Genomic DNA, 13347 nt, shown 5'->3' on the forward strand with positions numbered 1-13347 from the left:
GACCTTTGGTGCTGCTAAAATGTTGAAGGTGGTTGATCCTGATGCTCAGGTAGCTCCAGCAGTAACTCATCTCCATCCTGAGACCTCTCCTTTCCCAGTTCTCTTGATGTCCCCAGAACACTCTCCTGGTTCTTACGGTGTTGTCCTAGAGCAGGCCCAGAGACAAGGCTTGATAAAGTACTCAAAGGGCAGCTTGAGCTGCCGAGGCAGGATTGATTAAAAACCCCGAACGTTACTTTTCCTTTGTGAGAATATGATTCAGGCTCTGCTTTTGGAGCTGTCCTTGTCCTCCCCTCCCAGCAGAGCTGGGATCAGTTGGGTCCTCTGTTAGAGTGAAGCCCAGGAATCAGAACTGGATCCCAACCCTTGGGGAAGGTCACGGGCCAGCTCTCGTCTCTCCCTAAGTAAATTCAGGAACTTTTAAAATCTCCTGGAGACTGAAGCAGCCGGCTGCAGCCTGCCAGGGCAGCATGCGGAGGGTGAGGGCAGAGGGGCTTTGGGATGCACCGCGGTGGGGTGCATGGGAGCAGCTTAGGACCCTCCCTGCTGTGCAGGGCAGGGCAGACCTGGGCTGTCCCAGTCATGGGGCAGTCATGACGTGGCGTCACTGGTCCCACAGTGCCTGTACAGCTGTGTCCCAGATGTGGAGCTGGGAGCGCAGCGTGCCGACAGCGAGCAGCAGATGGAGCTGGTGCTCTGCGGTGTGGTGCCTGCGTGGCTTTTTGGCGTGGGGTGGAGAGCAGCAGGGACGAAGGAAGCTGTCTGGGAAGCACCCGTGAGCAGTGGTGCCGGAGGAAGGACTTGCCGCACACCAGCACCCAGCCAAGGCCTGGCTTTCCTGCCCACGCCTTGTCCTCCGAGCCCCAGCTTGTGAAGGTTTTGCTGTGCTTTTACCAGGGCTTTTATGCTCGCAGTTGCAGAGAGCTTGTCCTGTCCCATGGGTTGCAGGGTGATCTCCACAGCCTCTCCCACTTCCCAGCAAGCGGGAAGTGCCCAGGAGCGAGCCCGGGCATGTCTCAGCAGCTGATACTGTGCTTACAAAGAGCCCCGACTCGTCCTGTTTCCTGCAACTCTGGGCTGTGCGCTCTGACTCCTTGTGCTGATTCGTATCGCTTATTTATTCCGTTCCCCTCCGAGAATAAAATTAACTGCGCGCTCTGCTCGTTGCTCTTCCTGGTTGCTTGTTTAGATCGGCCCTGTGGAGGATGCTGCCAAACACTGACTCCTCTGCGGGTCTGGTGCTGTGTGAAGACATTCTGGGGTGAATGTAACTGAGCTGCTGTGACCTCGCACTTACAAGAGAGCTGCAAAGATAGCCGGCATGAGAAGGAGAGAAAGTTAAAGAGAAACAAAATGTGGGTTGGTTTTTTTCTAGTAGATCAATTGAAAGGGTCTTTTCTCGGTGCAGGATGTGTGTTTACAAAACTGTGCTCACACAGGAAACCCCTAGAACTTAGTTTTCTTAATGTTCTCAGCAAACGTGGTTGGATTTAGCTATGGGGATTTACTGAAAGCTGTTACACAAATAAATAACAAAGTATAAAATTAGCAGCGGATCAACAAGCTGTGCTAAAGTCAGCAGTGGGGAAGGGAGAAGCCCTCGCGGTCCTGGAGAGGCTGGCCGGCCTGTGGCTGCGGAAGGAAGATTCAGCTGCTCAGGAGTTTGCTTTGCAGAAGTGCCTAACCAAAGGGTGGGCAAAAGACACAAATTTTCCTGTTTTCTTTGGCAGGGGAGAGAAGGAGGATGATGCTGTGTCTGGAGTTTCAGGAGTATTTTTCCCATGATTTTTGTCCACTGGTGCTTGGCACTCTGCTCATTTCAGAGGTGACTGGAATTGGTTTGACTTTTTTTTTCCCCCCCTGCTCAGCTGTTTCCTATGTGCTGTGCAGACCTCAGGCTGCCTTTGCTGGATGCAGAAGGGCGGTTACAGGTCTGTATTTCTGCTCCGTGCTTCTCCAGTCCGTCTAGACCCTGAAGCTGCCCCTACCAAGCTGGGCTGGGAACAGAGCGTGGTGCATCCCAGTGGTGGTGGTGCTAGTGGTGCTCAGCTCCGTGCACAGGTGGTCAGTGGCTTTGTACTTGGAGAGTAGTGGTGTTTTGCTGTTTGGTCCCCCGGGATTGCTGCTGTCAGCAGCGCTTGGTGCTGCCAGTCTGCTCCCTGCAGCTGTGCTGCTCTCCCGCCTGTTCCTGCAGCGTGGCTGGTGCTAACCATGATGGCAAAGCCGGCTGCGCAGCTTGGCAGGGCTGGGGCGAGATGCTGCCATAATGTTCCTGGTAACAGAGTTTTCTCCCCTGCGGTGTCTCAGGGAAGGATTATGTATGCTGTACTATCCAAAGCCAGGTATGGCTGCTTGATGAGCTCTCCCAATGCACTTTCTTGGTACATGTCGTTCTGCATCTTTCCTGCAGTCCTTCTGCAGGCGCTTGGCCCCGAGACCAGCAACCAAGACGCCAGCAGTGTGGCCGCCCCACCGAGGGACACGCTGGCCGCAGAGCCTGTGCGAGGGCTCTCGTACAGCGCCCGGCTGACGGCAAGGGCCAGCATTGAGTCATTGGCCAAGAGCAGGTGTTTGGGGTGCTTTCCCCAGGAGGGGGGCCATGGGGACTCCGCTGTGACTGTCCTCCAGCGGTACCCCACGGTGGGCTTGGCTGCTGTGTCCGGGGTCAGGATGGGCCCATGACCTTGCCTTGTTCGGCATACTGTGGGTCCCACGAGCAGCTCCCTGCCTCCGGCGAGCTCTGCTCTGACACGAGAGCACTTTGATCTGGGTAACGTTTTCTGCAAGAAAGTGTGGGAGGAAGAAGCTTCAGACTACTTACTGCCTCTGTCTCTGTGCCAGCCTCGCTGCGTGTCGAAGTGGCCTCTTGTGCATCCCATAGAGAGGATGGTCATTGCGCCAGCTCAGGCTCCAGAGCTGCCTTTTCCTTTGAAGCACTTGACTTGGTTTAGGTTTAAAAAAAGCAAATGCTCTATCTTGTATGTTTAAGTGTATAGTGCAGGGCTCCTTGCTCTTAAGCAGATGAAGTTTTAGTAGGAAAAAGGAGTGAAAGCATAGAACCACTGAATAGTTTAGTTTGGAAGGGACCTGTGGAGATCATGGGGCTGAGTTCCCTGCTGAAGGCTTAAGGAAGTATCTCTGTATCCCTCAAACAAGGGGTGTAGGCTCCCTTTCCCAAAATTCAAGTACTGCTGTGAAGTCGTGTCCTCACTGGCCTTCAGTTCCTGCTGGGCTCTTCCTGCTTTCCCTGGACTGAAGAAGGCGTCGCGACCTCAAGTCTCCACACTCGAGTTCCTGAACTCCCCCCTATCCGCACTGGGGTCGTGTCCCTTGTCTCTCTTAATTACCCTGAAAATCCCTTCTGTTATCTTGCGTGATTCAGTGACCTGCGTCCTTCTGTCTGTGTAACGAGCATCGGGCTGCATGAAAGTTCCTGTTTGTCAGACTTTGACCAAAATTAATTATAAGTTTGTAAAAGTTCAGTAGCTGACAAGGTACATTTGCAGTTGCTCCTGTTTCTGGCCCGTAGCCATGACCTGCGCAGGCGTGCCAGGGCCGGTGCTGGTACATGGGCTCCAGCAGGGCTGAGGAGCGCAGAGCATTGCTGGCTGAGTGCGAGCAGAGCGCCAGCACAAGCGGGCTGAGCTCCATCTAGAGAAGATGCTTGGCTCTGCTGTAACTGCTGATGTTTGGATTTTTGTCGGCGTGCTGTGGCCCGTCCTCCCTTTCCCCCTCCAGCTCTGGCAGGATGTGCTGCAGAGCTTGCCTCCATGCTGGGCTGAGGTTCAGGAAATCCGGGCTGCGTCCCTGGCCCTGTCGTCGCCTGCCTCTGTAGCAGGGAGCAAGTCTTGGTCCTCAGGGTAAGTGACGTGATCTGGCTTGCCTCAAAGCGGCAGGATGCCAGAGCCTGGAGTGAACAATCACCTCTTCTGATGGATTCCATATGGGAGACCAGATATGTGGTTGCATTAGGTAGTGGGAACAGACCAGAAAAAAACCCCACAAAACATTGAACACACTTGATTGTGTGAGCGGATTCGAGTCTCTGCCCATCTCACAGTTATGAAATGGCTGTAGAAATCCTTCCCTCCTCTCCCTGCTGCACTTAGCTGGCTCTCGTGGCAGGGGGACATGCAGGGGCCGGGGCAGTCGGGTCCCTTTGTGCAGCTGCAGTGCCAACCAGCAGTGTCTGTGCTTTAACAACCTCCTCGCCCCGTGCCAGTGTGGGCTGAGCAAAGGCTGCCAGCGCTGAGCCAGTCCCCAGAGGCGGCAGCTGAGTGGTGTTTCTGGTGTCTCTCCTAGGTAATAGTCCATGATGTGAATGAGCTGACAGAAAAGCTGTTTCCAATTGTCGAAGCCATGCAGAAACACTTCAGCGCTGGATCAGGGACCTACTACAGCGACTCGATCTTCTTCTTGTCAGTTGCAATGCATCGCATCATGCCCAAAGGTAAGCCTCTGCTGAGCTGCCGCAGCAGCTGCCTCTGGCAACACAGGCTCTCTTTTCCTTCTGAACGGAGATGTTATCTAGTGCTATTTGAAATGCAAAGAAAGCTAACAAACTTTTGGGATGGGCTCCTGGGGTTCTGCTCCTTCCTGCAGAGTGACAGACCCTTCGGTCCAAGACAGCCCGCATCCAGGTCTCTGCTGGCGTGAGTGGCGGGAGGTTATCCGTGCCGCACGGCAGCTGGCCCTGGCCTCGTGCCCTGAGATGGTAGGAGAGGTGAGACAGGAGTAAGTGTGCTTGCCCTGTGCGTGTTTACAGCCCCCTTCCCCATGGGCTGTCAGCAGAAAGAGGTGCCGCATGTTTGTGGCACGGCTGCCTGGCTGTGCGCTAGCAAGCGTCAGCAGAGAGCGGTTGTTGAGCCTTTCCTCTTGGCTTCAGTGAGCTCTTGGAAAGCTTTTCTGATTAGCAGCCACTGATCACTTAAGTTTCCTTATTGTGCCTTTGCTCTGCTGTTACTGAGTGCGGGAACAACAATAAATCTGCAGGAAAACAAGGCAGCTGGCAAAGAGGGCTTGGCTGAGTTGATGCCATGTTTTCCTTCCCCGGCTGCGCACGGGTGCTTCTCGGGGGACCGGCATGCTCTAGCCTTCGACCGGTTGCACGAGGAGGGTGTGGCATCCCTGGGCTCTGAACCCCTTCCCTGGAGCTCTCCCAGCCCTGCCTGTCCCTTCCCGGTGCTGTCCCTTCCCGGTGCTGTCCCTGTGCTCTCCCTGCTGGCTGCCCCGCTGGCCTGATGCACCGGTGAGGGCAGCATCCTCTCCCAGGCCAGCCACTGGCCATGTGCCCTCCGTGTGCCACGGCAGGGTGTGGGTGGCAGTGGCGACAGGGAGCTCCGGGGTCCTGCCTGGCCGTACACCTGCCCCAGGAGGAGGTGACCAGCCTCTCGAAGCTGCCTGTGGATGGCACGTGGTTGTGGCCCGTTCCCACACGTGTGTGTCACTGAAATAGCTGTTCCCATGGCTAGCACCGCCGGCACCAGCAGCTGCCTCGGCATCTGGAGCCTCTGCCCAGCCATAATATTCCCTACAGACTTCCTACCATGGATCCCAGGCGCAGTCTTGCTCTTGCTGGGACGTGAGTGGGTGCGACTCCCCTGTGCCCCTGCTGAGTCCTCTGCCCAGTAGCTCCTGCCTCTGCACTGGTTCATGAGGCTTCCTCTGGACATGCCCCTCCCTGGGGGGCACAGCCATCCCATGTTAGCTCGTTAAGCGGTGGGACAGTGGTGTTTAATTTGTGCAGACAGGCATTAGGGAAGAGCAGGCAGGGAGATAGCCTGGGGCTGTGGGGCGAGATGGCCCCGAGGGTCCCATCCAACCCCCGCCGATCATTACTCTGTGGTCTCCAGCGAATGTGCTGTACTTTGCTCTCCATTGGACTTGGGTAATTTTTTTTTTTTGTCTCGTGATGTCTGCATTGCGAGTGCTTTGAAGTACGTTGAATACAAATGATGGTATTAATGCTGGCTAATTCACTCTTCAAGATTCCCTCCCCTGTCTTTACCATGTGCTAAAGATATCTGTGTCGTGCTGCCTGCCAGCAAGAAGCTGCTCAGTCTGAAATGCCTTTTCTCAGTTCGTCAACCCGCTGGTTGTCTCATCTCTTGGAATGCTTGTTTGCTCTCCCTCAGCCTGATGGGGCCTTCAGTGGTCTGTTCAGGGCACAGGATGTTTAAAGAGGCATTTTTACAGTTTCACGAGCTTAGTTTTTGTTTCAGAAGCTGCTAGTAAAGCTGATTTATATTTCCCTTGCAAGGGAGGTCAGATTTACTGTGCTGGGTGCCTGGTGATTTATGGGGCTGGCGGGGCTCCCCGGCCCCTTCCCTGCTTCCCGACGCGCAGCCGGCACCGAATGGGAGGCAGCAGGGAAGGCTGCAGCTCTGCTGCCCGCTTGCAGGCTTGCGGGTGGCGTGGGAATGGCACTGGGCTCCTGCCGCTCTCCTGGCTCTGACAAACCAGCCTCTACTGGTGTGAAGAAGCCACTGTGCTAAGGTGAAGGAGAAAGGACCGAACCTTCCTTTTCAGGCAGTATTAGCATTTTTCCTGGTGCATTTCTGGGCCATTTCATCTGCCCTGAATGTGCATCTTTTTGTGTAGCTTTGCAGGCATATGTGGCTCCATAGCGTTAGCACCATTTTTTTGTGGAAGCCAGATTTGATTGGAAGCTTAAGCATCCTCCAGCAGAAATGAAGGCCCTGATCTGAATATTAAACTCTCGTGTGTTTGTTTGCATTTGTGTTAATTGGTCTCTAGTTTTTTTCAATAGCTAGCGACCTTTGCATTAAAGTTACTTGGTTTTAGTTTCCCAAATTTACAGTTTTTTTTAAGGGAGGCATTTCCGTAGTATCATGACTTAGTGATTTGTTTGGAGCCTTGGGGTTGTGATGGGGCACTGACTTTACAGGCTGATGGCACTCAAAACTAAACACCAGGGTGGTGTTTTGTTTTTTTAAAAAAAGACTTGTGGAACACATGCTGGCTGCGTGCATGTTGCACTGAGAATAAATGGCTTTTGCCACTCAGCTGCTCTGTCTTTCACTGCTGCTTGGGATCCTTGCCCAAAAACTTCAGATCTAAAACCTGCAGCTGCCAAACTATAATATAACAGCTTCTTAGTTGGTGTAAATCATGGAACTCTCTTGCCTTAAATGTCTTACATCAGTGGAGGTAATCTGATTTAAACCAGCTGGGGACTTGGTATGCAGCGTGCAGAAGTGCAGACTGCATAACTCTTGTCTGTGCTTGAGGCTCATAAATCCTGTTTTAACGCGATGTGGCCAGGCCCAAGGAGCTGGAGGAGGGCTTGATGCATCGCAATGATTTTGCAAGGGAGAAGTGATGGGAAAGTTACACAGAGAGAGGACGAACAGGGTTCAGGCTTAGGAGGAGCTGCCAGGGTGAGGACAATGCCAGCATGAAACGGTCCTGGGACTTGCAGAGGAGTGCTAGGAGGGGAAGGGAGGACAAGGACTCGGACCTTTTTACTTTCCTTTTCAGTATGCCAATCCAGAGGTGGCCTCTCACTTCCCGACTGGCTTCGATCCCTCTAATTACTTGTCATTTTAGTCATGTAACTTCAGAGGACCCGACAAGCTTTTTATCACCCTCCTTACGGATACGTGAAGGAGTAATGTCTGGGCAGGTCTGCCTGGCAGGCAAGATCACGGGGCAGACTCCTGATGCCATGGGCGAGGGGAGGAGGAAATGGGGTGGCAGAGGGGCAGCCAGGGGAAGCGGTGGGCTCCCCCGGGAATTCTTGGCCCCCATCCTTGGCCCAAGTCAGGTGGTTTTCAGGGAGAATTAGTTTAGCGACTGCGTGTCCTCAGCAGCTGGTGGGCTGAGCGAGAGATGTCAGCATCCAGCAGCTTGGACAGAACTTTGAAAACTGCCGTTGGTGTTTGACTCCATTGGTTTTGCTGACTGTGCTGCAGCAGGATGACTGTGGGAGAAGAGAAGGAGCAGAGGGAAAATGGGACAGGATGGAGAAGTACCTTTGTGGCTTATCTCTGCCAACTCGGACAGAGGAGCGGAGTCCGTTAGCTCAAGGGAGTCTCTGAAACCTGGCTGGAGGTACCGTGCCTCGCATGGAGTGAGGGTATTTAGCAGAACTTGACTGAAGATGATATTTGACAAATTGGAGGCAGCAAGATTTCCTGGCCGGTAAGAACAGCTGGCAGTCTTCCTGGAGGGGTAGCATAATCTCTGAACATGGTCTCCTCCTCCCTGCCTGGCAGCGTGTGGGGGAGCTCTTGGGGTTTCTCTCCCACTGACCGACCCAGCGTGAAGGCAGAAACCCTGACGAAGGGTAGGAGATGAGCACAGGGTGCAAAGGGCCCCTGGGCTCTGCCGTGTGCGAGGTTAACCCTCGTGCAGCATGCCGCATCTTTCAGGCACTGGCGAAGCACTAACTCGTTAATCCTGGTACCGCTCTGGGTGGGCAGGGAGAGGAACGCGGCTCTGCTCCCCCGAAGCTGGCGGGATGCAGCTGAGCAGAGCCACGGCTGGGATGTCTGCCTGGAGAGGGAGTGCCAGTGAGGATGGGCCCCTTGCTTGTGCTAACGCGGCTCTGTGTCTTCACACGGGCGGTGGAGGGAAGAGTGCAGAGCAGGATGGCATGTGACTGCAACGTTTAATTCCACTAATGGGATCTCTTACAAGCACATCTATAAAATTAGGCTTGGAGATCTCCAGGAAAGCAGTTCAGCAAGATAGTTCCTTCTCGTGCCCAGCCTTTCTTCTCCTTTGATGCCTGCTGCATCCCAGAGATGACCCATGTGCCTGCAGAAGGCTCTGCGAGCAGACAGCGAGAGCCATCAGAAGGTGTCTAGCTAACAGCCAGGGAGAGAGGCAAATGCTGTTCAGCTCACCTTCTGCCTTTTTTAAATACTTTGAAAGCATGGGACTGAGAAGGGGAAGAGAGCCAATTCCCTGTCTGGCTTATAGCAGTGTTAGGAACTGGGGTAAGAAAGTGGATGTGTCAGAAAATATTTGGGAGAAAATATTTGGTGAGGAAATACTTGACGTAGTTATCACTATTGAAATCGGTAGGGTGAGATGCGACGAAATTATTAAGGCCAGTGGTTGCAGTGCTTATGAGAGGCGATGGAAAGAGAAGTAGGAGCTGGGCAGTACTCTACGGTGAAGACGCACCTGGGGACTTGCTGACTGAAAACTCAGGAGCTTGGTCTGCAGGTACATTTGATAAGGTTGTTCGTCAGGGGCTCATAAGGGAACTAAGCAGCACTGGGAGAAGTCGGTGAGTTTCTGTGTGACTAAACAAAGATGAGGAGCTATGAGGAAGGAGAACAGAGCGGGACTGATCATTATGTATTGCTGAAATTTATGGCATATCAACATGGTCTGTTGGGGAAAAACCTGGAAGAGGTTCAGAGAAGAGCAGTGGCTTCTGTACGGGATGAACCTGGCTGACTGGGACCCTCCAGTCTGGGAGAGGGCTGGCCGAGGGGGTTACGGTGTGGTCCATGAAGCCACGAGCCATGCAGGGTAGATGTTTGTACGAGAACTGGGGGACATCAAAGTTGGTGAGAGGCGGGTTTAGAACAGAGAGCGCAGTGGTTATTCACACAGGGGCGGTGATCCGTGGAGTTTCTTGCCGTGGGATGTTGTAGCTGCTGAGCTGCCTCATGGAAGAGAAAATCATTGCAAGCTGCTGTCTGATAGACACCGCCTCTGCTTTGGGATCTCCCCGAGCTGCAAGCTGTGCAGGAGTACGTCAGGGGACACATGGCTGTGTGTGGTGGGGGAAAGCATGGCCGGCTGTTGCAGGTGAATAAGCAGCACTGTGTCCAGGGAAGCAGCCGCCGACAGGGAGCTGTGCCATCGGCTTCGTAACGGGTGTCCAGACTTAATGGCTGTGACACACTGGGATCAAACGGGAGGTCCGGTGGTCTCCCTGGCCTCAGGCTCTGAACGGGGTATTTTACCTAGCTCATTATCAATGGCTGTACTGATTATGAAGTGTAGACCAGATTATAATGATGTTTGTCCAAGTTGCCTGTTAATGACCAAGCCCCAGGCCGCTTGGGATTTGGTGCTGCTTGCAGCAGGCTCCAGCTGCTGGCTCCGGCTTGGTCTCCCATGAAACTGATATCAGCCTTTGCCTGCTCTGGGAGTCCCAGCCCGGAGACAGTGGCCTCTGTGAGCATCAGCTTATGCCTTTCCCACCGAGCGGAGCTGGAGGGAGGGCAAAGGCCAGGGAGGAGACGCGTTGGAGCGAGCGCTGAGCTGCGCTTTGCCTTCTCAGGGCACCTTGCCTGCGCCGAGGCCAGGCACCCGGAGCGCTCCTGCTGCTGGCTGTGGAGGTGGAGAGCCTGGGAGCCGGGGGGAATGTGTTAAGCAGAGGTATCAGGAAAATAGTGTGTGCTGGAGCAGCGCCCTGACGAGTAGCTGTCTTCTGCTAGTGCGCTTCTGTAAAAGCAAACAGGCAGCGTCCTGAAAACATGATCTGTTGCATTTGGGAAAATAGGAATTTGTAGGTGTGCGTGTGTGAGGGTTTGCCATTGCAGCTGCAACGTTCGAATCCGTAATGCGGGACTGCCTGGGTCGGGCTCTCTTTGCCCGTGGAGTGCCAGGTGACTGCACGCGATGTTTCCCCTCAACAGCACCTGTGCGCATTGAGTTACGGTGCGTTAATCTTGTGTCACACCGTGAACAAAGAAATGTGCATCAGAGGTCTGTAAGGTGGAGCCCGGCAGAGGGAGATGGGGGAGCACCACCTCCTCTTCTTCCTCCTGTCAGCTGCAGAGCAATTCCTGGTGCACGGTGCAGCTACCCACAAAATTCAGCGACTTACATTGTAATAAATGAGCATTTTGAGAGTGCGTCACTCCTGATCCTTTCCTGCTGGCTGAGCGTTGCCATTGTGGCTGAGCCCCACCACATCGGGGGTACACAGAGATGCAGCAGGTTGGGAGAGTGCTGGGTGGAGAGCACCTGTGTCCCAGATGCTCCAGGCCTGATCGTGCATTATCAAGGTGGAGACGTTGTGAAGAGGCACAGAGAATTGGGGTCTGTGGTGAAGTCACGGGGGATGGCCCCAGCGCCACGTGCTCCCAAGCCGCAGTTCCCACGGGACGCTGCAGTAGCTGAAGGGTTTATTTTCTGGCAAAAATGTTTCCATCTTTACAGGGATGGAGGGAGTGTTAATAGTTTCTGATGTGCTCTCATAACCTCCCTCCCTGCTTCATGCCGCAGCCATGTGAAAAACAGCCAGATTCCTTCCCCAGCCTGTCTCTGGGCTGCGCTCGCTCATGTCGGATCCTGCGAGGAGAAGAGGCTAGAGTGATGGATTTGTGAGCAATAGGGAGAGCGGTGCCAGCCATTGTGGGAGCCTGTTGTGCCATGGGAGTTGTTTTCATGGTGCTTTTTGGGAGCAGGCAACAGTAGACCTCTAAATAAGCCCATCCCAGGTAAATGCTGGAGGCTGGGGCCTTGTAGGGGGGTACTCACCTGCCGAAATGAGACGCTAACCCTGTCCAGCTGCCTGCAGGACATGCCTCTCCTAGCAGGAGAGCCCCTTGGCCCCAGCCCTGCTGTGGAGGTGCCATCGGGAAGGGCTGCTGCGGTGAGGGGGATATGGATGCTGCTTGGAAGGTGCCTGGCAGCCCCCCGGGAGCTTTGGCATGGCAGAGGCCCCTTCCCCCCGGCCCCGCCGCCGTTGGGGGCTGGCATGACTTGCAGCCCCTGGGGATGGTGTCGCTTCTCATCATTTCCGCTGGCCGCCCCTTGCTGCGGTGCCACCATCGATTATTTTTGGATGTCCTAGATCTGTCAGGCCGGGGCAGGCGCGTGCGGCTGTTTTCGCCCTTCCCACGGAGCGGCAGGGTCTCGGTGCCCGGTGCTGTGGGTGGGTGCTGCCCTCCTCCCTCCCCAGCCAGCCCTGCTCCCCCATCCCCAAAGGGTGGAAGCTGCTGGGGGGGTCACCCGGGGTTGATGCCAGGGCTGCTCTCCCCCACGGCCTTGCTCCCCGCTCTGCCGTAGCTCGTTAGAGCTTGGCAAGAAGAAACAAGGACAAAACCTGCCTGCAGCCCCGCAGCCCCTTCCCCCACCACGTACAGTTAATTGGGATGTGAGATCATCTACCTTAATGCATTTATTTTCCTGTATCTCTTTCTGGTTTCCCTTTCCGTCTCACCCGCTCGTTACTTCACAGTTTTCCATCTGCACTGCTTTGTAATTTATGGCAACCTGGAATTAAACCTTATTTTGTCTGATTATAAGGTTTCCTGCTGCTCTTCCTCCAGCTCCAAAAAGTGTCTTCACACTCCTCCCCCAGCGGCACCGTATATGAAATACGTAGCAAGCAGCACTTACAGCTCCATCCTGAAAACTGTCACGTGCTCAGCGATGTCTCTGCCTTGGAGTCCGGTTAAGAGCCAATGTGTTGAGCACCGTTAAAATATTAGTCCCTCAGACCTTGATGGATTGCAAGGAGACACTTGGATGCAGAGGAAAAATTAATTTCCTGGAACAAAACGCATCCATCTCCTGCCGAGTCTTCCCCATCCCTCTGGAGGTGGCTGTGGGGTGTGGAGCAAGGCGAGGAAGAGCGATGCTGGCATCAGCACCCAGGGCCATCGCTGCTGCATGAGACCCCTGACCTCGTCCAGGTGCCTGCCCTTCGTGGGTGGTAGCAATGATTTGTCATCTGTCTCTGGCAGGCAGCCTAACTTTTTAATTAGCTGATAGACTGGAATTGCTGTGCAGAAGGCGCTGCTCCGCTCCGCTGGGTGCCTAATAGGTGCTGCAGAAACCTGCGTCGCAGCACGGTTAGCAGCTGGGGCGCTTGGGTATGTCCCCCCTCACCTCCTGCCCTCACTTGGCGCCCTGTTTGCAGGGAGGGGAAGCTGCTTGATGGGGAGGGGTCTGCTAGGCTGCCCCAGGGAGCAGAGGGGACCCTTGGCTGCATGGCAGAGGCGAGGACCTGCGTTTAAGTGGGCAGCTGGAAGGTAAGCTGTCTGCACCTTGGCAAGCCCCGCCGGTGCAGGGCTTTGTAGGATCATCTTCTCTTGGGAGGGTGGGCTCCGGAGCAGCACCAGGTCCTGAGGAGGAGGACTGCAGCCCCCTGCAGTCACTGATGTGCTGGCAGCGAGCTCTGCAGAGCGTGTCACGCTTGCACACGTGCATGCATGCCCCTGCCTCAGCTGCCTTCCTCTGGGCAAGGCCCTCTTCTGTTGTTGGGGTCAGCTGCGTGGGCAGTGGTGATTAATCCTGGAAGCAGAGGGAGAGACTTTATCTGTGGAGAAAATAAGGCCTGGCAGGGGGAACGCACAGCTGGAGAGGAAGCTGCTCACAGCCCTGCTGATAGCAGGAGGGAGAGCGGAC

At 54.8% G+C, this 13347-nt stretch overlaps 1 protein-coding gene across 1 annotated transcript in view; it reads left to right on the forward strand.

The window, feature by feature from the left end:
- Nucleotides 1-4322: 4322 nt before the first annotated feature.
- XXYLT1 (xyloside xylosyltransferase 1) overlaps nucleotides 4323-13347 on the forward strand; it is a 37026-nt gene continuing 28001 nt past the window's right edge. Inside the window, exon 1 of the mRNA XM_019472882.1 lies at nucleotides 4323-4450. Within this exon, the coding sequence (XP_019328427.1) occupies nucleotides 4360-4450 (91 nt within the window). The 5' untranslated portion in view covers nucleotides 4323-4359. The remainder of the gene's footprint in view (nucleotides 4451-13347) is intronic.

This window comes from Aptenodytes forsteri, unplaced genomic scaffold (genome assembly GCF_000699145.1).
Source record: "Aptenodytes forsteri isolate BGI_AS27 unplaced genomic scaffold, ASM69914v1 Scaffold404, whole genome shotgun sequence".
Lineage (NCBI taxonomy): Eukaryota > Metazoa > Chordata > Aves > Sphenisciformes > Spheniscidae > Aptenodytes > Aptenodytes forsteri.